A 20,898-nucleotide genomic window follows, 5' to 3' on the forward strand; every position below is an offset into this window, starting at 1 on the left:
TATTTATAACGAGCTGACAGATACGCATGTCTTCTGTTGTGTTTTGTTTTCCTGAATTGACGGCACACCTTCTCTTCATGTGTAGCTCTAATGACAATAAAGAAGAAAGGACCACTCAGATCTCTCTTCCACACACTCACGTTCACTGTAGACAAGAAGGCAGTGCCTGATTTATGACTTGTTCAGTTCACTCAGGAGTGACAGATTAGTAGTTTGTGGTGAATTGCATTTTAACAAGACACAGAGCTTCGATAATGGAAGGGAAACAGTATGCATCTTGTTACACTGCCTGGCAGGATTCAAACGTCCCCCACCTCCAGATTTATATCTACAAATGCGGGAGATATTTGGCTGTCTGTCTAACAATTATTCTGGCTTTTTTATTGTCTTTGGAGACGGAACAGGATGCTGGCTGAATTTCAGAAGGCTCTGCTTTCCAGGAAACGGAGCTTCCTGGTTTTACGGCAGGTCCCACCACTGGGGACCCATCATCATCCTGAAGGGCCATCGCGGGGCAGCACGATGGGTTTTCAAGGGTCTGTTAGCTCCCTGACTAAGTGACCTTCACTGTGTGGTGCATTTGAGAACAGCATCTACTACACGCCAAGCACAAGTTCTCCCCCATGCTCTCAGCTGGAGAAAATGTATTTGAGCATTTCTGTTTAAAGGGTGCCTTGTCGTCCTACCATAGAACTGTGGGTGTGGGGTGGGGGTTGGAGAGCCATTAGAGGTTCTCGGTGGACAGAGGAAGCTGTGGGCTGCTCCGCACGGTATTAGCCAGTACCCCCCATCTAGGAGGCATCTGGGTGAGGCCAGTCGATGGAACAGACAGTAAACGTGCTCACAGTCGCTTGCGGGCTCTCTGGGGAGTGGTGGCACCATCCGCCACGTCGTCTCTCGAGCTGGTGATGCTTTGCCAGCAGTACCCTCGCCTAATCACCCCTTGGACTGTGACAATACGAAGTGTGATTCTGGGATGTTGTTAATATAGTCAGTTATTCTCTTGCAGCCACTGTTTTTTGGTTTTTGTTTTTTTCCATCATAGTGTAATGGTCGGAGCCTAGGCTCTGTGGTCGCACTGTCTGGATTCAGGATCTGACGCCCCCACCGCCACGCCCCCCGTTGGCTAGTTGTGCAAATGCGGACAGTTGGCTCATAACTAATAACACAGCACCTACCTCTGTGATTTGTGTGGGTTTCATGAGCCTGTGAAAGCGAAGCTCTGAGTGTAGGGTCCGGCACAGTAGCATTAACCCTCTGCAGATATGTTTTGTAAATTATAGACTCGGCTTTGACCGAAGAAACCACGACAGACTCGTTTATCTTCGCAGCTTCTCGTTTTCTTGCTCTAGACTTGCTAGAGACAAGTGTGTCCTCAAAGTAGTAGCAGGAGTCGGTCTTTGTGAGGGTGTTTGATGAACTGTGGACTCGGCCTGCCTCTCACCCATGTGTGCTGGTGACCGTGACCCCAGGCTGGTCACATCCAGTCCTGTACCTGCTTTCTTTGTTTTCTCCATCTTAGGTCGGCTCTGTGGCTGCTGTTGTCATGGTGGCCGTGGTCACTTTTGCTGTTTGTGTTTAGTATAATGATCAAACCGCGGTCCGGCTGTGGAGCCTGGGTACAGGCCATATTCTAAAATGATTTATTTAGTCTTCTCTTTAGAATTAGACATAGAAGTGAGTATTTTCTTTAGAAACCAAACATAGTTTTGTAATTGTTCCCTATCGTTGCTTGGAAGGTCTTCTTCAATGAGTCATTCTTTTTTGGAGGCTCACTGAACACAGATTCAAAAATTTCCCCCTCATTTTGCTGGATGTTCCCCCAAAACACAAGTCGCCTCCTGTGTCTGTGAGCATCTCTCTCGGGTATGAGAGCAGACTGCACAGAAAATACGTCCAACTTCCATCTCATACGTTTTAATGCAATCGACTCTCCTTTATACCTACTCTGGGCTAGCGCAACAGTGATCTCGTGGGATGTTTGACAGCTTATAAACAAGAAACAGTCCTTACTGAAGTCTCTGTTACCTGATGTAATTAAATGACTTAAGAACAATATCATGGACTGAGAAGAAGACGTTGCATGTACAACATACATGACCTAGAGTCATTCTCACGCCTTTGCGATGTAAAGTAGAATTAAAAGGAGAAATTTTGTGATGATATCAAATATATCTGTTAATGGAAAATTGGCAATGGGTTTTTGGATAGAAGAGTAGTAGTTGGGGCGCCTGGGTGGCTCAGTGGGTTAAGCCTCTGCCTTCGGCTCAGGTCATGATCTCAGGGTCCTGGGATCGAGCCCCACATTGGGCTCTCTGCTCAGCAGGGAGCCTGCTTCCTCTTCTCTCTCTGCCTGCCTCTCTGCCTACTTGTGATCTGTCTGTCAAATATATAAATAGATAATCTTAAAAAAAAAGGAAGAATAGTAGTCAGTGCCACCTCTGTGTCTACATTCAGATTTGAGGCGAGCCTGTTGTCTTACTTTTCACATTAAAGTGTTGTCTTGTAGCCAGACTTTTAGTTGTCCTGCCAGTAGCATGTGTATTGGTGTACACGGATCAGATCCGGCCAAGTACAAGGCCAATTGAATTGCCCCCAAAAGCTAATTGTCCCTGAAATGCGTCCTTGTGGATATAGTGGTCGTGTATATCTTTCCATTAATTTTGAACACGAAAGGTTATTGCCATATTACCGTAATGGCGCCATAAAATTCAGACACTTGCTAATTGAATAGAAGGCCCCTAGCAGTAGAGGAAAGAGTGAGAATCAAACCAGGTGATTAGAATTTTTGAAGATAAATGATCAGGCATCTCGTGTCAATCATCAATGGGCTCAAGTAAGCAGCTACAAGGTAACACTTTGAAGGGTATATGTGAAATTCAGTGGGGAAACTCTAAATTTCCAAACACCTGAAGAGCTTGGTGATGAAGTACATATTTTGCCATCATTGTGTCATTTTGGAATCCCGATTTTTAAGCTAATTCGGAGACGAGGAAGCCGGAGGGTAATGACCACACCCCCAACCCCTCCCCTCTTTCTGTGTGGGTTTCCCAGCCACCCTAAAATAAGAAAATAAGAGCTGGTCCTCACAGTTCCATGGTCACCATAGTAACTGGAATTGCTAAAGCGAATTCAGGGCACTAACCTGATAGTTTCAATGCTTATTTCAGTTTTCACAGATGAAAACCATCTTCAAGCTCTCACTGAAAGCACAGAAATTCTGTCAGTCATATTCCTGCATACAAGTATGATGTAAGAGTTCTGTCGTCTTCTACACATACAAATATGATACCAGACCCCTCTATTCTGAATCGCATCGTGTGTTTAATCTCGTTTTCTCCCGCGCTCTCGGAGGGGCTCGTGAGAACGTGTAAATGACCAGTGTATGTTGCTTTCAAGGGTGTTGCAGACTTTCGACAGCATTAATGTTCTCTGACTTGAGTGCTGCGTTCACTCAGGATGCTTAGCTGTGGAATCGTGCAGGCAGTTTCTCCTCACTTAGAACTTGTGTCTTAACTTCTGCCCTTGGTATAGATCGCTAAGCTGCTCACGGGGCCCCCATTCTTCCCTCAGAACCTAGTGTTGTCTGCACAAACCCACGTCACCTTGGACAAAATACCAAGGAGGTGAGACTTAAAGAAAACACTGGATGAACATTTACACTTTCCTTCTTTTCTCTGGCCTCCAGAACCAAACTTCGTGTCGTCTTACGACATCGGAAATTTCACCTACTTCTTTTTCCGAGAAAATGCTGTGGAGCACGACTGTGGGAAAACCGTGTTCTCCAGGGCTGCCCGGGTCTGTAAGAACGACATCGGGGGGCGGTTCCTGCTGGAGGACACCTGGACCACGTTCATGAAGGCCCGCCTGAACTGCTCCCGGCCCGGGGAGGTCCCCTTTTACTACAACGAGCTGCAGAGCACGTTCTTCCTGCCCGAGCTGGATTTGATCTACGGCATCTTTACCACCAACGTGTAAGTGACTGGGAAGAAATTTCTGTCCCTGCTCCTCTGTTCATGGTGAATGAGTCTACTGTGCTTTGACCTTTGAGGTTGGAAAGTTGCTTTAAAAGAAATCTTTCTTGTTTTACTGGGCTAATGGCCAAACAAATGTTTGAATATGAATTAAATATTATGCAACGATACTGTGATTTCTGAGACTGGTATTAGGAAAAGAAGGTGAAGCAAAAAAGTTTCAATCTCTCCTTAGGTAATTATCACGTCAAATTAATTTGACTATTTCTCATTCCTGATTTGCCAATGTGCTTGGGACACTTTCTGAAATGCTGTTAAATGATCAGAGGCATTTTCTTTTCTACACACAAGTCATGCATTTCTGCATAATGAAGGCGGTGTTGTCTCAAAAGAGTCTGATCTCTGAGATAATGTTACTCGGGCCTGACTCTCTGCTCATATGTGAAATGCACATTCTGTCTTTCCTGGGGCTACGTTTTAAACCATTGTTCCCAGAGGTGGCTAACTTGGGCAGGCATTTCTAAAATGATGATGATACTTTTAAAGTATTCTTGAAAAACTTATAATGTCTTTTTTTTTCTTGAGGGGAGATAGGCTTAGCTCCAGAATTGGCAAACTTTGGATGAAGGAAAGAAAGCATGGAAAGTCTCCTGGTCTTTCTTTCACTCCTCGTCTAGAAGAGTGTGGTGTGACCCACACTTATTTCCTTTCCTTAGTTGCTGTGCCCTGAAAGGATCACAACCCACGCGCAGGGGTGACGGATCACCTTTTCATACGCAGACTCTGGGCTCCCGTTTGCCAGTGGTAGCGAAGGTCCGTAGTGTAAGCTCTGCTTTGGACCATCTTTGAAATCTTTAATCTGGCGACCTAACAGTGTGTAGAACACCCGAATCGGGGGGGTTGTGAGTGCTGATAAGGGGGACGGGGTGAGTGGCCATCCTGGCGTGTCCGGCATTGTCCTGGTTTCAGGACGGAGGGCGGCTTCACGTCCTGGGAGACCTCCCAGTCCTGGAAGAGTCCGGGGAGCCTGCGGAAATTGCTGGAACCTCACTTCACTGATCCTCCGATCTTCCTTCCCCATTACTCTTCCCCTTGTTCCCGCACTGAGCTTAATGTTAGCAGCCGCTTGATAGTAACATTCGCTGCAGAAGAGTCTTCTTTCTGACGTGAGGTTAGAAGAATAAGACAGCAATGGCTGGCTCCCCACCCACCCGTACCCCACCATGACCATCGTATTGTAAGCCCAGTTTTCAACTCTGGAGGTTATTTTCCTTCCCTGATAAGTTTCTTTTAAAAAAATCAATTTACAGTTTCTGTATAGATTTGCTTTCCAAAACCTGGTTTAAGGAATAGTGTTGGCTGCCGAAGTCAGATGATTGGTTGCTGAGCTGACATCAGTTTTATGCACAATGGGAGCCTGGCTTACTTAGCTGTTCATTTCCCTGGCTCTGGGCAAAAACGAACACTTTAAAAAGTCATAGAAGTACCACGTCTCGGCCATTCCAATGGTGAATGGCCAATTCAGATACTCACAAAAATGTGTTTTAGACTGTTCTAGATGATGGTGTCATGTCAGAGATGCCCATCGTGGGGGAAATCCCCCAGTACATAACGTCTACACTAGCAGAGAGAGAATGACTAGACCTTCCCTTCCTCGCTGGAATACCTCTTATCCCCAGGTCTTGGGAAGAGCTTTCTGCTCTCTCTATTTCTAGTCCGACAGTGGGCACTGCCTCTCCTCTTTCTTGTGTGTCAGCCTTGAGCTTACCCTCTGGACAGATGACCACGTTCCTAAGAAGATTTGCTCTGAACTGAGAGAAAGTGATGATCACGGGCAGTTACAGCCCCGCTCTGTGTCCCGGCTCATGTCGGTGGCTGTCAGGCTGTGGCTAAGCACCCGAGTGCCTCTGCTCATGGTTCTGGTTTGCCTCTCTGTGCCCGTCATGGTCTCTTAGCCCCGAGGAGTGGGGACAAAGCTCACTGTTGTAGCTCCTTCTACCCCACGACTGTGGTGGTTGTCTCAGCCCCTTGGTCGTGCGCCGGGCGGGAGGAAGGGCAGTCCTCCTGCACTGCGGGCTCTCAGAAGGTTCTACTAGTCTCGCTCCTGGCTGTCTAAAAACGGTGGCTCCCAGAGCGCAGAAACCAGAGCCGTGCTGGAAAATACAGGTTTACTTAACCAGACAATATTTTGCTGTCGCCACACTTCATAAGAGGGCACTGCGCTCCTGAGAATCTCCCCTTACAGCCCCATCTGCGGAACCTGAACTCAGATTTGAGGTTTCAAGATTTCCTATGTCATATTTTTCTCTCTGACCCTTTGAATTGAAAATTCTTTTTAAATTAAAAAAAAAAAAAAGATTGGAAGGGTCTCTGACAGGTACTTTTTGCAAAATGCTTTTAGTTGGTTCTTTTTTGAAGGCTTACAAACACAACTATCTGTGGTTTTATTTTTTTATTTTATTTTTAAAGATTGAATGCATTTACTTGACAGAGAGAGACAGAGACAGTGAGAGAGGGAACACAAGCAGGGGGAGTGGGAGAGGGAGAAGTAGCTTCCCCCTGAGCAGAGAGCCTGATGCAGGGCTCTATCCCAGGACCCTGGGATCATGACCTGAGCTGAAGGCAGAGGCTTAACTACTGAGCCCCCCAGGCGCCCCACTATCTGGGGATTAAAAAACAAGCAGCAGCAGCAACAGCAGCGTGCCCCAGTGCCGTCTAGAGGAACCAGAGGAATGGTTGGGTAGAGAGCCACGCTGGACTGGGGACAAGCTCTGGCCCCGGAAAAGGCCTCCCGTGCCCGTCTTCACAGTCCTCTGTCCCTCTCGCTGCGGCTGAGTGAATGTGTCTGTCCGGCAGGATTAGAAGTGTCATAATTGCTAAACAGTCTTGTTTCTACCCCGAAATTCCTGGGCTTCCACAAAGGAATGGCAGAGACACTCCTGTCTCTGTCTCGACATCATCCTTGGGGTGTTGGGAGATGGTGATCTTGAGGTCGTTGCAAGGAGCCTGCGCCGCGCAGCGCCCTCGCGGGGCTGTCTGACCTGACCCCTTCTCTCCTCCCCGGCCCCCCAGGAACAGCATCGCCGCCTCGGCCGTGTGCGCCTTCAACCTGAGCGCCATCTCCCAGGCCTTCAACGGGCCCTTCAAGTACCAGGAGAACTCGCGCTCCGCCTGGCTGCCGTATCCCAACCCCAACCCCAACTTCCAGGTAATTGTAAGGGGGGCAGTGGGGCACTCGCTCCCCTAGAAAGCAGCACCGTGTGTAGACAGCCCCGGCACAGCTGAAAGCCGGGAGCCTGCCCTGCGCGGCTGGAAGCCCCCCAGCCCTCACCGACAGGCCCCCCCAGGCTCGGCTCGCGGACGGGGCTGAGGCCTTGTCAGCAGGCGCAGGCTGCAAAGGGCCTTTTGCCGGCTGGGATGCCCGAGGCTGACTGCGAAAGGCCCGCGTGGCGCGGCCGGCTGGGCATCCAGCGTCAGTGAGTGGTAATGACGGCGGGCTCTGTGCTCCCACAAGACGTGCTCCCTGACGATCGCCACCGCCGCGGATGGGGCCCAGGCACAGAGCAGGGCAGAGGCGCAAACAGAATGAGCGCGCTCCCTGGGGACTGTGGCGAGGTTTCCTCTCGCAGTGAGCGGAGGCCATCGTGCAGCTGGGGTGCAGCGCAGCCCATGGAGGCCATTAGTTGATGAGTCACAGAGTCACGGGGTGTGTGAGCTCAGGGCGCCTCTGTACGTCGCTGACTCCCATGCCCCGATTTTAGGAGCAGCTGAGGCCTAAAGACGTGACGTGATTTTCTCAGGTTTGCTCGGTCCGCCGGTGTATGGGCCTGTATAGGAGCCCCAGCAAAATACCACCCACAGGGCTGCGTGAGCAACAGACCTGTGTTTTGTCACAGTCCAGGGGCCTGCGAGTCCGAGGTCAGGGTTCTGGCCGGTTCAGCATCTGGCGAGCGCTCTGTTCCCAGCGTGAACACGGCCCCCGCCTCACCGTGTCCTCATGTGGCCGTTCCTCTGTGAGGGGGGGAGATGTTCATCCTGGGGGTCAGGGCCCCACCCCGGTGGCCCTGTTTAACCTTCATTACTTCCTTAGAGGCCGCATCTCCACTGAGACAGGCACACCGGGGTTGGGCCTTCAACCTGTGCACTGCGGGGAGAACGAACCTTCAGTCTACGCAGCCTCCCTTCTGACGAGAAGGCTCCTAGCATCACCGTCCTCCTGTTCAGGGCGTACTTTTTAGTGGCACCAAGTTCTGACTCTGCGGTGGTCATGAATGGTAGCAACGGTGCCGGGGTCGGTAACCAGCTCTCCCACAGACAGCGAGGGCCACCGGGCACAGCGCGGATAATTAGGCCGGGGACACTGTCTGGCCAGCAGCTGAGCCGGGATGGCGAACTCGGTCCTCAGATGCGAAACCCCAGCCTCTTCTGTCTAAAGGAGCCTCGGTTACCCCAACGCGTGAGTGCTAGAAGCGCCCTCTGGACGCAGGCCCCCAAGTTCAGGTTGGTTGATCAGCGCAACACACTGGCTTTTGAGAAAACTGAGAATGTGGAAAGGCTCCGTGATTTCACATTTTCCTTGGGCCTTGGCAGGAACCCTTCAGCTCTAATCATTTTACAAAAGGGTTTTTTTAAACTTCACTTTTTCTTTAAGAGCATGGGGTTTGAGGTGGTTTTTACCCGCTGTTTCCTGTTTCCTGCTTTCCTGGAGCGTTCCCTTGGCATCTTCCTTCTCTCATTCCCACCGGTCAGACGAGAGAGGTAGGATACTGAGGCACAGGAGTATTTTAGGGACAGACTTTGATAATCCTGATAAGGTGCCTTGCTGACTGTAGAAGGTATCCGGAGAGGATGACTCTTAGGGCCCATTTACTGGGTGCCCTCCGGGTGGCACACGTTGTGTTAGACGTTGGTCACACGCTTCTTGCCGTCTCTTCTCCCCAGTCCTGTGAGGGGGGCGTGTCATCCGTACGTTCGAAGTCGGGAAACTGAGGCATGTGCGTATTTTCCCAGCCCTGCTACCGAGAAAGTCTGGTACTAGACAAATTCCTACTACGGGTCAGGGGAACTAACGGTTCAACAGGAACCGAAACTAGAGTAGCCCCAGCCCTTAACAATGTCAGTATGAACTCAAGGCGTACCCGTTGCCCCTCTGCTGCATGTCTACACCCAGATTCCACGCTGTCCCCCAGATGTTGCTGTTCATGAAGTCCCTTCGTAAAATCCTGAAGGTGAAATCGATCATTCCATTTAAGAAAGTTCTTGGTAAAATCCCAACGGTTAAAAAAAATTAACAAAGATGCTCACTATATTTATAGGGTACTTTTAATGCCTTGATGTTTCTGTTGCAAAAGTCTTCACAATGAATAGTGACTTAATAAGCCCGTGATGCCTTTCCACCTCCGAGCAGCGGATAACTTTTAGGCCCTTTGTCTGGATGTATTTGTAGCCCACAGCAAAATCCCTCCTTTCCAAAGGCCACGGCATCTGGTTTTATAATGCCAGTGTCGCACAGAGGGCTCACTCACGTTTATGAGATGGGAGTAGGTGCTTCAACCCAATGAAGCTTGTAGAGATGTGGCCTGCATTCCAGGCAGGAAGCCTGCTGAGCTGGGCTGAACTCCGTTTGAGTAGAATTCAAGATTTCCAGAAAACGAAAGTTACAGATGATGAGGATTCCTTACATAATTTCTGGTACAAGTAAGTCCCAAGGATTTTCTTTCTGTTTACCATATTTGATAACCGTGTTAGCGCAGGCATCCGGACATTCTTGAGACCATCTAGCAGGCACAGGGGGGAATACACTTCGAGCTGAGGATCCCTCCCCTAGTCATGTATCAACAGCCTTCTGTTTGCAGTAACCAGCAGTGAGAAGTGGTTTGATTTTTTTTAATTCTTGTTTGCCTACTGACATTTGGAATTTTATGCCGCAGTTGTAACTAGAACCAGCGAATTCGTTAGAGGAGCAGAAGTAGGCTTCAGATTCAGCAGGAAGACTGGGTTACGAGGGACAGTACATCACTTTCCTAGATTTAATACAGAAACCTCACTGTTGAAAACAATAAAACAGTGAAAAATATTTAATATTTGTGTCAGTTGCCATAGAAACCACCGTAGGCAGTGCCAGTCCCCAGAGTCCTCCTGGTCTTGAGTTTCCCAAGGAAGAGCAGTGGTCAGTAACAGGAAACACCATCCAGACCCAGTGGACAGACTCCAGAATTCTCTGTGCAGTTTGATAACCACCAATCAGAAATGATGGAGCCAAAATGGAAAACAGACCCTTAAGAGTGGCCGGGCAGATAAGGAAGCCATTGCTAGAGCTAATGAAGGGGTCAGCTATGTCCTCAGGACCTTCTGATACACAGACCAGGTTCAGATCAGGCACCTAAGCATGAAGCTGGGTGATCGTGGACTTGCATAAGCCGGGTCTATTGTCTTGGAGACAAACAAAAATGCAAATATTATGGCATTAAAGAAATTAGGAGAATGATGACCCGCATTACTTTTGGAAGCATTTACAAGACAGCCATTGTGCTTTGTAACACACTTGAGGACGATGATTCTTTGTATCGTTTCCCTCTTGCACCGAGTCCCCAAGGTGTCACGCAGATACCGCAGGAACCCAGTGCGTAAGGCACAGCTAGAGAATTTGCAGCCATGAGAGAGCTAGGTGGGTTACTTACGAGCCAATAAATATATACTATAAATCTAAATAGCTTTCAAAATAGTTGAAGAAGAATCCTTGGGTGAGCTATTTATTATAGGCTGGCAAATTAAACCAAGACATTATACGATTCAGCTCAGTTCTGACACTGTTTACCAGGATGTCGCATCCGATCTCACAGGGGCAGGGATCAGCCCCATGGGGCTGCCACCTACCTCCTCGCCACTTTAGGTGCTGATCTTAACTACGGCCAGGTCATCCCCCGGGCTTCTGACCCATGGCTTATCGATGGAGGCCTCCAATGACCCGTCTGGGTTCAATTAATCTACCAGTGGGGCTCACAGAACTCAGAGAAACATTTTACGTACTCGATGACCGGTTTATTATAAAAGGACCTAACTCTGGAACCACCGGCTGGAAGAGATGCACAGGGCCAGGTCTGGGGAAAGGCACCCAGGACGTAGCACCATCTTGCCGCATCTGCACGTGTTTTCCAGCCTGGAAACCACCTGAACCCTGTCCTTTTGGAGGTCTTACGGAGGCTTCATTACATAGGTGCATTCCAATGGCCAAGGATTAAATCATTGGCCATTGGTGATTGAACTGAACCCCTAGCTGCTCTCCCCTGCCTGGAGATCAGGGGTGGACTGAAAGTTCCTACCCTCTAATCACAGGACTGGAGCTCCTGTCAATAGGCTTCCATCCTTCCATTGGGGCTTACCTGGGGGCGTGGCCTGAGCATCACCTCATCAACATGACAAAAGGCACCTTGACCAATCTCTGCACTTAGAAAATTTCCATGGTTTAGTTTAAGCAGCTCCGTGTCAGAAAGAGGGCAGAGACTAAATCCGTATTTCGTACAAATCACAATATTACAGTGGCAGTTCTGGTTGACGGCTTCAGATAAGGGGACCAAGGAACCAAGGTCAGAGGCAGATCCCTGGTCATCCTGCCACCCAGCTCTGGCTCAGCAAGGCCTCCCCGGTCTCGCAGACCTCCGGATTCCTCAAGAGCAGCACAAGGTCCTCCGTTTTGTGCTAGGACTCCCGGTTTTTGTGATGCCGGTTTTTTAAAAAATACTGTGCGTACGACACAAAGCCTGGGTGTAAACCTTCTCCCAGCAAGTAGACAGCTAAGGGCCACCAGGGTTTCAGCGTTGCTGTTGATTTCAGGGAGAGGAAACTGCCAAACCCGAGTCCCTCTCGGAACGAGAGCTCACCGGGGTAGGCCTCACACCAAGTCTGGGAGAAAACTTCCATCTGTCCCAGTTCTGCTGGCAGGCGACGTCCCTGTTCCGTAAGTGATGCCGTTCAATAGGACGGATGGGGCTCTCCCAGCTCAGCCCCTGCCCCACTAGCAGCTGCTTGTGTGTTTACCTGCTGGTTCCGTCCTTTACTTGCTCATGCGTTTCCCGTGGCCGCTGCGGCTCCGTGGACCATAGAATTGCTCTCCTGCGACAAGGCGGGTTTGCCACTGGCTGAATCGCTTCTCTGTGCCGGGCGCACTCCTTTTTCCCTTGGCATTTCCAAGTGCTTTCAGTTAATGTACAAAGGCCTTCCGGTGATGATCTCCCTCGGCCTCACCACTGCCCTGCGGAGGGAGCGGAGCAAGTGTTTGTAGATGGAGACAGGCCGAGAGGCAGTGCCTTGCCTGTGGCCGCGTGGCTCCCGGGGGCGCAGAGCTGACCCGTCACCCGACTGCATGGGGTCCTGTCACCGGGCAGACAGGCTGCCCCTGCAGGGCTGTGACACGGGTGATGCTCTGGACCAGGTTTGGGATCTGTGTCCCTCTGCTCATCTCTCATTTTACAACCGGCTCATCACTTTACAGCAGGTAGAGAACTTTGTATCAGGTGCTCCCAAAAGATCATTCTTTTAAAAAGGCCGTTTCCATCCTACAGCTTTGCACCTCTCGCTTGTTAGGAAACCAAGCATCAGAGAGGACGTGGCATGAACGGGAGTCTTGGCTGGTTCCGGCGGAGAGGGCCATTCCCATCGACCTTGCTCACGGGAGGTTCTGCCAACAACCAGCCTTCATGGGCGCCAGGATTTAAGCTTAGAAAAGAAAGGAGAGAGTTTGGGGAGGATTTTCTGACGGTGTGCTCTGCTCCAGAAGAGCTTTTCTCCTCCCCACCTCTCTGTCTGCCTTGTCCTTGCCAAAATCCGTCCTACGCAGGGGCTGCTCGCCTCTGCATACCCCAGCTCCGAGTTCACTTCTCAGCAATCGCCAGGCCTGCTCTCCACCCCCCACCCCTGCTCCCCAGCCCTCACCCCCCCCCCCCACAGCCCATCTCCCGGACTCCTCTTCAGGACAGTGCCTCCCTCTGAACGTCTGTCTCCTTCCCTCCTTCTTTTACCCTCCCCTTCCGCCAGCTCCCGTCCTCCCTCCCCCTGTCTGCAGCAGGAGCACAAAACAACAAGGCCCAGGGGGAAAAGGCTGGAATCAGATAACAGCATTTATGCGTAAAAATGGCCCAGTTCTATCTCCGTGGAATCCGTATCTTGCTTATAGACTCACCATTCCAGCAGGGAAGGTACTAGATCTGTCGGATATTCCGGACAGCTGGGTCTTCCGTTTGAAGACCTGGTTTATGGGACAGGCAGGATCGTGGGCACGTGGCCAGACAGCTCCCACGTGACTCAACAGGTGATGGGGAGTGCACCTGTGTTCAAGTTAAAGCCAGTACTGACTTCTGCTTTATTTTTAACATCCGATCATTCGTTTAGGCCGGAGCGTATAAAGACTCCCCAAATGTGATGAGTTCAAATGTAGAAGGAGAAGGACCCCAAGGTCAGGGAGTTCGAGGGAAATGGAGAAACGTCTGTGTTTGCACAAGGCAGTGACTCAGCCTCCGTGTCCCCTCCAGCCAGGTGGCAGGGCCAGCCATCGGTGTCCTGTAATTACCTGATTTCCCTTGCAGTGTGGCACGGTGGACCAAGGCCTGTACGTGAACCTGACGGAGAGGAACCTGCAGGATGCTCAGAAGTTCATTCTGATGCACGAGGTGGTGCAGCCGGTGACCTCGGTGCCCGCTTTCATGGAGGACAATAGCCGCTTCTCCCACATGGCCGTGGACGTGGTTCAGGGCAGGGACATGCTGGTCCACATCATCTATCTGGCCACAGGTAGGAGTGGGCGCCTCTCCTGCGTTTTCGACCCTCTCTTGCTTCTGTGTTTTACATCCTAAACGTGCACGTTCAGTGTCAAGCCGTGAGCCTGTCCTGCCCTAGCAAGACCCACAGAACAGCCTTGTCCTCGTCACCCTCTGTGCTTCTCATGGGAGGAAACTCCATCTTACTCTCTATTTTGCATTACTTCGGTCCTAATTTTATTCGCAATGACTATGCCTGATTTCTTCGCTATTATTTCTTTACTACGCACAGGGTACGTCTTTTCTTGGCAAGACTGTTTTCATTGGGATAATTTAAGACAATGGAATTTGTTAGAGGACGTTTGTTGGGTGTGGTATTAGTCTGGGATTGTCACTGGGATTTTCGTGTGGTTCAAAGCAGTGCTCACAAGACATTCCTGTTGCGAGATGTAGATACAAGCATTGGGGGACTATGTTCAGGGGCACAGACAACACATTGTTTTAAAAAAGACATAGGCTACACTGTTGATCAACTTACCGAGCACATCTGAACGTGTCTGCTTTCCGGTGTCACCAGCTGGAGGCAGGTCCTGTCTTGGAGAACTCGGGGGTTCGAGGCCAGCCCCAGGGACCATGTGTCGGTTCCCACACCCATCCAGCTAGTCCCTGTCTTCAGATTCTCCTGCACAAAGCACCCCCACATGGAGCCTGCCCCCACGCCTGCATCCTCTGACCTCACAATTCCCCTTGGGTATAGTATTGTATACCCATCAGTGGGTTGGTTCTATTTATAAAGGCACCAAGGTTTATGGAACGTTTACTATTCCGTGGTTCATGGGAGCCGTGAAGGGTCAGAGGGGAGCAGACTGGAACGTCCTCCTCTGCTGAGGACAACACGTGATCAACCAGCTGCGGCGGGTACGACAGGGCAGTATGACAGGCCTATCCCATGCATGTGAATAGAGCCGTGGGCCAGCGGGAGCCAGGGTGGCTCCTGTCCTTGGCCGGTGAGGGGGGGCCTCTCCTAAGAGGTAACATGGAAGCTGAGAGCTCACTAAGGAGGAAGACTTGGCCTTGAAGAAAGAGAGGAACATCGAATGTACGGGAGTGGTCAGCTTTGGGCAGGGACACCGTGTTGTCAGGTAAGGTAAGGACAAAGACGTGACCTTGAGATCGCCAAAGGGGGCCATTGGTGCCCCCAAGGGTCCGTGTGATGGAGGGGTGGGGAGGCAGTGAGGTGGCACATTCGTGACGAGCAAAGCTTCGAAGAGGACAGATGCGGCATGCGGGACGGGGAGGTGAAGTTTGCTGGTGTTGCGGGAGAAGCAGAGAATCACCGATGCGGCGGGCGTTTTGTTCACTACCGTGTAGGACGACATCGCGGCTCATTTTCTGCTGTTTTTATGCTCCGTGCCCGCAGGGTGCCTGGCATGTGGTAGATTGAAGGATGAGTGAACTGGATCTTTCCAGAAGTTTCCCTAGTTTTTCTTCATAAATGTTCTGAAGGTTGGAGCCACAGAGAACAGAGTCTCCTTGGGATTCCAGGAGGCTGTTGAGTCTCTCTTATTGGTACCCGGAGGAGCACGGTGAAGGGGAGATGAGGTGGTCCTGAGCAGCCCTTGGGGGGTCTGGGCGGGGCAGCCTGAGGCTTCAGCTTGAGAATTCTGACCTCCTCCATGACGAAGGCTGTAAAAAGGCGATGTTTGCTTCCTTGGTTTGTAAGATTCATAGTAAGCTTCTGAGCATCTCTAACGGCCACGGCAGTGTCCCGTACTTCAACTTTGACCATGTCTGTCTCAGTCAGTTCAGGCTGCTGTAACAAAACACCACACACCGGGGGGGAGAGGGGTGGGGGGAATTACAAATCTGTCACTCACCATTGTGAATGCTGCACGTTCAAGGTCAGGGAGCCGCCAGCTTGTTTCCCCATGAGAGTCCTTCCTCGTTCACAGAGGCCGTTTCTTCGCTGTGTCCTCACGTGCTGGAAACAGATCATCTCTATCTCTTTTATTTTTTTTTAATTTATTTATTCATTTTAGAGTAAGAACATGAGTGGGGGAGGGGCAGAGGGAGAGGAAGAGAGAGAGTCCTCAAGCAGACTCCTTGCTATGCAGGGAGCCTGACTCGGGACTTGATCCCAGGACCCCAAGACCATGACTTGAGCCGAAGGTGGACAACGGAGCCCAACTGACTGAGCCACCCAGGAGCCCCTTCATGTATTTCTTATATCACTGATTAATTAACATTTTGAAGGAAATACCTTTTTTTCCTAAGTTTTTATTTAGAATAAAATTCATTTTTAAAGGGCATTATTTTAATGGTCCAGCCTAGGGGGTTCCTCTTTATTTCCAGGAATTGAAATGTAGAATGGAATAATGAAAGAATAGTCTGGAACTCCAGTCTCTTCTCCCTAACCCTGCAAGGAGCTGAACAACTCCGTCCCGACAAGCAGGGACGACAAGGGTTAGAGATTCTGACTTAAAACCCTGAAGGCTTATGCCGATGCGGTCTTTTATTTACATCTTCCCAGCAGACTTGGGTCCAGGCAAGCCAGGAACAGCCCTCCCCCTTGTCGGTAAAGCTGATATTGAGCACACATGGCTGGGGTCCTTCCGGTCCCCCCCCAGACCTCGTCCAGGGATTTGTGAACGCGCGGCTGCTGGAGCGTGAGGGTAGCGTTCTGTGTGAGCGCACGTGAAGCTGAGTGCTTCCTCACTTGCTAATGAAATCAATCTGCTATCTTGGGCTTAGGAATTCAGGTCTGGCAATAAGTTTATTCACTCTCCCCTTGATTTTACTTGAATTAACAGGACTTGGAGAAAACCTGCCAACGGCCATTTGAAAATTGGTTTATTTTATTTGTCAGTATTATCTAAAAATTGAAGTGAAATAGACCTTGTTAATAGGGCAGTTCCTGGTGTTTCTTGCAGCTCGAATGGCTTTTCCCTGCTGGCCGCCACCCCACCGAGTCAATGGGCTTTTCCCACACATGTCCCTGGTCTGTTAGCTGCTGTTCCCTTTTCTCTCTTATTGGAAATCCAGCCAGGGCTAGACTTATTATCTGGGCCACGACTGTGCTGCTGTTTGATGAGCTATTTTTCTGAAGGTCTTCTCAGAGCAAGAGGCAAAATGGCAAATGGTAACACCTTTCGAGTATTTATGCCTGGGGACGCCTGGGTGGCTCAGCTGGTTCAGTATCTGACTCTTGATTTCCACTCAGGTCATGATCTCGGGGTCCTGGCATGCATCCCTGTGTCAGACTCTGTGTTCAGCACAGAGCTGGCTTGTCCCTCTCCCTCTGTTCACCACCCCCTACCTCCGCTGGTGAATGCACTCTAGCTCTCACTCTAAAATAAAATTAATAATAATAATAATAATATAATTATAATTATAATTATAATATAATCATAATTATAATTATATTATAATTATAATTATAATAAATAAAAGACACATATATGCACACTTAGACTTTGTAAGTGACTGAGTCTCACATCGGTACAGCTGCTCAGCTCCCCCTGCAAAGACAAAATTAGAATCATGTGGACCGCTCATGTGTTCCCTAATTCTCCTCCTCGCCTGATTGGCGAACAGCAGCTCCCTGGCCCTCTGCGTCTGGGCTGTTCCTTGGCTGGCTCCGTCCTTCCTGCCTGCCTCCTACAGGTGGCCGTGACTCAGGCTCTGCCCATACACAGTCTTGGTGGTTCTATTTCATGCCGCCTCCCTGGAAATACCATTGAGTTTCAGGGTTTCCGCGATCCCTTCCAGGTTGAAGTGTACTACTGTCTTTTTACTTCGTCTCCATTCCGGTGTGTCTCTAACTGACTGTGTGTCTTTACCGCATAGGTCTGCTCCTGCTCCCTAATTCTCCCTTGCTCTTGTTGAGACGGCAGGTCCTGGAGATTCGAACCCTCTGCCGCCGCTACTAACCGTCCATTTTATTTCTCCGTGACTATTGATTCCCTCATTCCCAGCTCTGACTATTCTACGGGACTGTTTTAAGCCAGTGTTTGTTCAGCTCGAGAATGGGTAAGACCTGGATTCTGATATAGTACAGAGAGCTGGGACTTTATACACATACACACACACACCCCACACAGGAATATGTATTTAGAACAAATGACAAATTTTATTTTAGTTTTTAAATTCTATTTTATTATTTTTTATTGAAGCATGGTTGATATAGAATGTTACATTAGTTTCAGGTGTACAACATAGTAATTTGAGAGGTTTCTCCATTATGCAGAATGCTGAGATTTCTATCTGGTCCCCGGGTGAACTTGATGCTGGGCATTTCTGGACCATATTCACGTCGTGCTGTTCTGGATGAAATAATAGTTTTCTTGACCTAGACTCTCTCTATAACAGATGTACCTTACCTTTCTCTGTGGTGAGACACCAACAGCGTTGTGGTTGGTTCCCGACTGTTTGTGATGCTGATATGCAATCTGCTATCCAGCCTGAGCCTAATGGATATATTGACTGTTTGTTTCAGTAGCTGCTGGTATGATTTGCTAACCGGTTCACAAAACATCTGGGACTTGATTTGGAAGAAAATGTTTAAGATGCAGCAAGCTAGTGCAAAATGATTAAAATAGATCACGTAATGGGGCGCGTGGGTGGCTCAGTCAGTTGGGTGTCTGACTCTTGACTTTGGACTTAGGTCATGATCTCAGGGTCATGAGATCAAGCCTTGCACTGGGCTCGGTGCTGGGCGTGGAGCCTGCTTGGGATTCTCTCTCTTCCTTCCTCCCTTTCTGCCTCCGCCCCCTGCTCAAGTGTGTGCACTGTCTCTCTCTCTAAACACACACACACACACACACATGCAATATGGCAAAAAAAAAAAATCAGAAATGATCTCTAATAGGACTTGGAGGTCTTGATGGGGCAGGCAAAGTTACCAGGAATGATTTCTTCAAAATAAAGGAAGATTGAGTCTGAAAATTTCAAGACCCACCATGTTGGAGCAATATTGATTCAGAGTAAATGAACATGGCATGTAGCCAGGTTAAGTTTTAAATTCCAAGGATCAATAAAGCATTGGCATTCAGGAGAAGGAAAAAAGTTAGGAGGCCCCAGAATACGATCCAGCTGCATAAATCTCTGAAACATGGTCTAAAATATTCTGAGAAAAAGAAATGTGAGTCATGAAAATTATGCTCAACCAGGATTAAAGGGGACAGGCAGACACTCCCCCACATGAGAAGATGTCAGGCATCAGAACACCAGGGGTGTCTTTTACAAGACCAATTCCTGCCTCAATTCAGCCAAATAAATGACGGAGAAGCTCTGAGGACGAAAGGAAAATAAAACAAAGCAAAATACAACAGTGGACATCTCAATACCAGATTTTTAGCAAAGTGACATATATAATAATTGGAGGAAAATGAAGCATGACTCAAGGGTTTTTTTCCAGGCTAACTAACCTTCCCTTCAGAAAGAAAGTGCAGGGAGAATTCAGAGATGCGACATCTCTGATTCTTACCTTAAGAACAGAAACCCCTGGGGCACCTGGGTGGCTCAGTTGTTAAGCATCTGCCTTTGGCTCCTGTCATGATCCCAGGGTCCTGGGATCGAGCCCCACCTCAGGCTCTCTGCTCTGCGGGAAGCCTGCTTCTCCCTCTCCCACTCCTCCTGCTTGTGTTCCCTCTCTCGCTCTGTCTCTCTGTCAAATAAATAAATCTTTTAAAAGCACACACACACAAACAAACAAAAACAAAAGAACAGAAAGCCTTGATTTCTAGTCCAAGGAAAGAAAATCAGAACAAAAGCCTCGGGAAGGAATTCATGGAGAGAAGACGGGTGTCGGGAGGAGAATCCATTTTAATTTCCAATGAAGTGAGAGGAAGGTATCCTGTAGGACCTGACGGGCAGCAAGGGCTCTGAGAGGTGGTGAAGTGGAGTGTGTTTGGAGAGCTCAGAGAAGGCCTGTGCATCGAACAGATCTCCAAGCACGTCCTCCGCGTCTCTCGTCCCAGGCCCTCAGCCGTTTGCCGTGTCTCAGGCCCCAGTTGGCTGGTAGATTCCTGGCAGGACTGCAGGTTCTTCCAACCAGTGCCTCCCAGCTGGTGGCCAAGGGCCTCCTGCCACGTCCAGACTGGGATGAGACGGCGCCATCCGCGTGCCGTCTGGGATCTGGCTTCTTGTACGGGGGCAAAGGGGACGGGGAGATGCACCTCAGAGATGCAGGAGACCTACATCCCTGGGAGGTGAGCTTCAGCCAGGGAGGTGCACGGCATGGGAGGAAACAAGATAGTCCATTTCCTTTCTCTTTTTCCTCCAACGGGCTGTCCAAGGCAAGCAGCCAAGCAGACGTCTCTCTGGGGTTCTGGGTCAAGGAGCATGGCGGCACCTTGCGCGGCATAACCTCCCATTCTTTCCTGCTTCCTTTTTTTTTTTTTTTTTTAATACATTAGTTTCTAGGGTGCAGCATACCCTGCTTCCTTTCCTCCCTCCCTCACGCAGCCCTGGGATCGTACCCCTAATAATGTATTAGCTCTTAATCCTGCTTCATGCTCTGTGTGCTTAGCAATCGCAGTAAGAGAGAATTTACTCCACCCAGTAGGGCTGCGTGGCTGTAAACACAGGCGGAGGAAGAAGATGTACGCTCATGTTGAGATATTCACATTCCAATCTACAATCGGTATTAATAGTAGTGGTAATAACAATAACAACAGCAGCAACCATAATAATAATAAATGGGTGCCTGGTTGGCTCAGTCAGTTAAATGTTGGACTCTTTATTTGGGTTTAGGTCATGAGCTCAAGGTTGTGAGATTGAGCCCCACATTGAGGTCTGCACTAGGCAAGGAGCCTGCTTACGACGGGCTTCCCCTCTGCCCCCTCTGCCCCCTCCCCGCTAATGCAGGCACGGTCTCTTTCTCTAAAAAAACAAAACAAACAAAAAAACGATTAAAAATTAGTAATAAAACTAGAAATTCTAGAATGAAAGACAGTAACATGAAACAATAAATACTTTCGAAGATGACTGCCGCTAATTCCTGGAGAACGGATCGGCGGCAGCCCCAAGGATGGAGATGGGACAATCTGGGTCTACAGCGTGACTGTGATTTTGCCGTGAGTCTCACTGATTCTGAGAAAGTGGTCAGTACAGGGACACGCCGTTCCACTGCGATGACTGATGAAGACTGGTCCACGCAGGGCCACTCCGTT

The 20,898-nt window shown here is 49.4% G+C and overlaps 1 protein-coding gene across 4 annotated transcripts in view; it reads left to right on the plus strand.

Annotated features, from left to right (window-relative positions):
- Positions 1–20,898, plus strand: part of SEMA5A (semaphorin 5A) — a 466,391-nt gene that overhangs the window by 316,393 nt on the left and 129,100 nt on the right. For all 4 annotated transcript variants that reach the window (XM_082725185.1, XM_082725188.1, XM_082725186.1 and 1 more), the window contains 3 exons: positions 3,689–3,974; positions 7,047–7,182; positions 13,556–13,760. In XM_082725185.1, the coding sequence (XP_082581311.1) occupies positions 3,689–3,974; positions 7,047–7,182; positions 13,556–13,760 (627 nt within the window). The remainder of the gene's footprint in view (positions 1–3,688; positions 3,975–7,046; positions 7,183–13,555; positions 13,761–20,898) is intronic.

Source organism: Mustela nivalis (genome assembly GCF_964662115.1).
Source record: "Mustela nivalis genome assembly, chromosome: 3".
NCBI lineage: Eukaryota > Metazoa > Chordata > Mammalia > Carnivora > Mustelidae > Mustela > Mustela nivalis.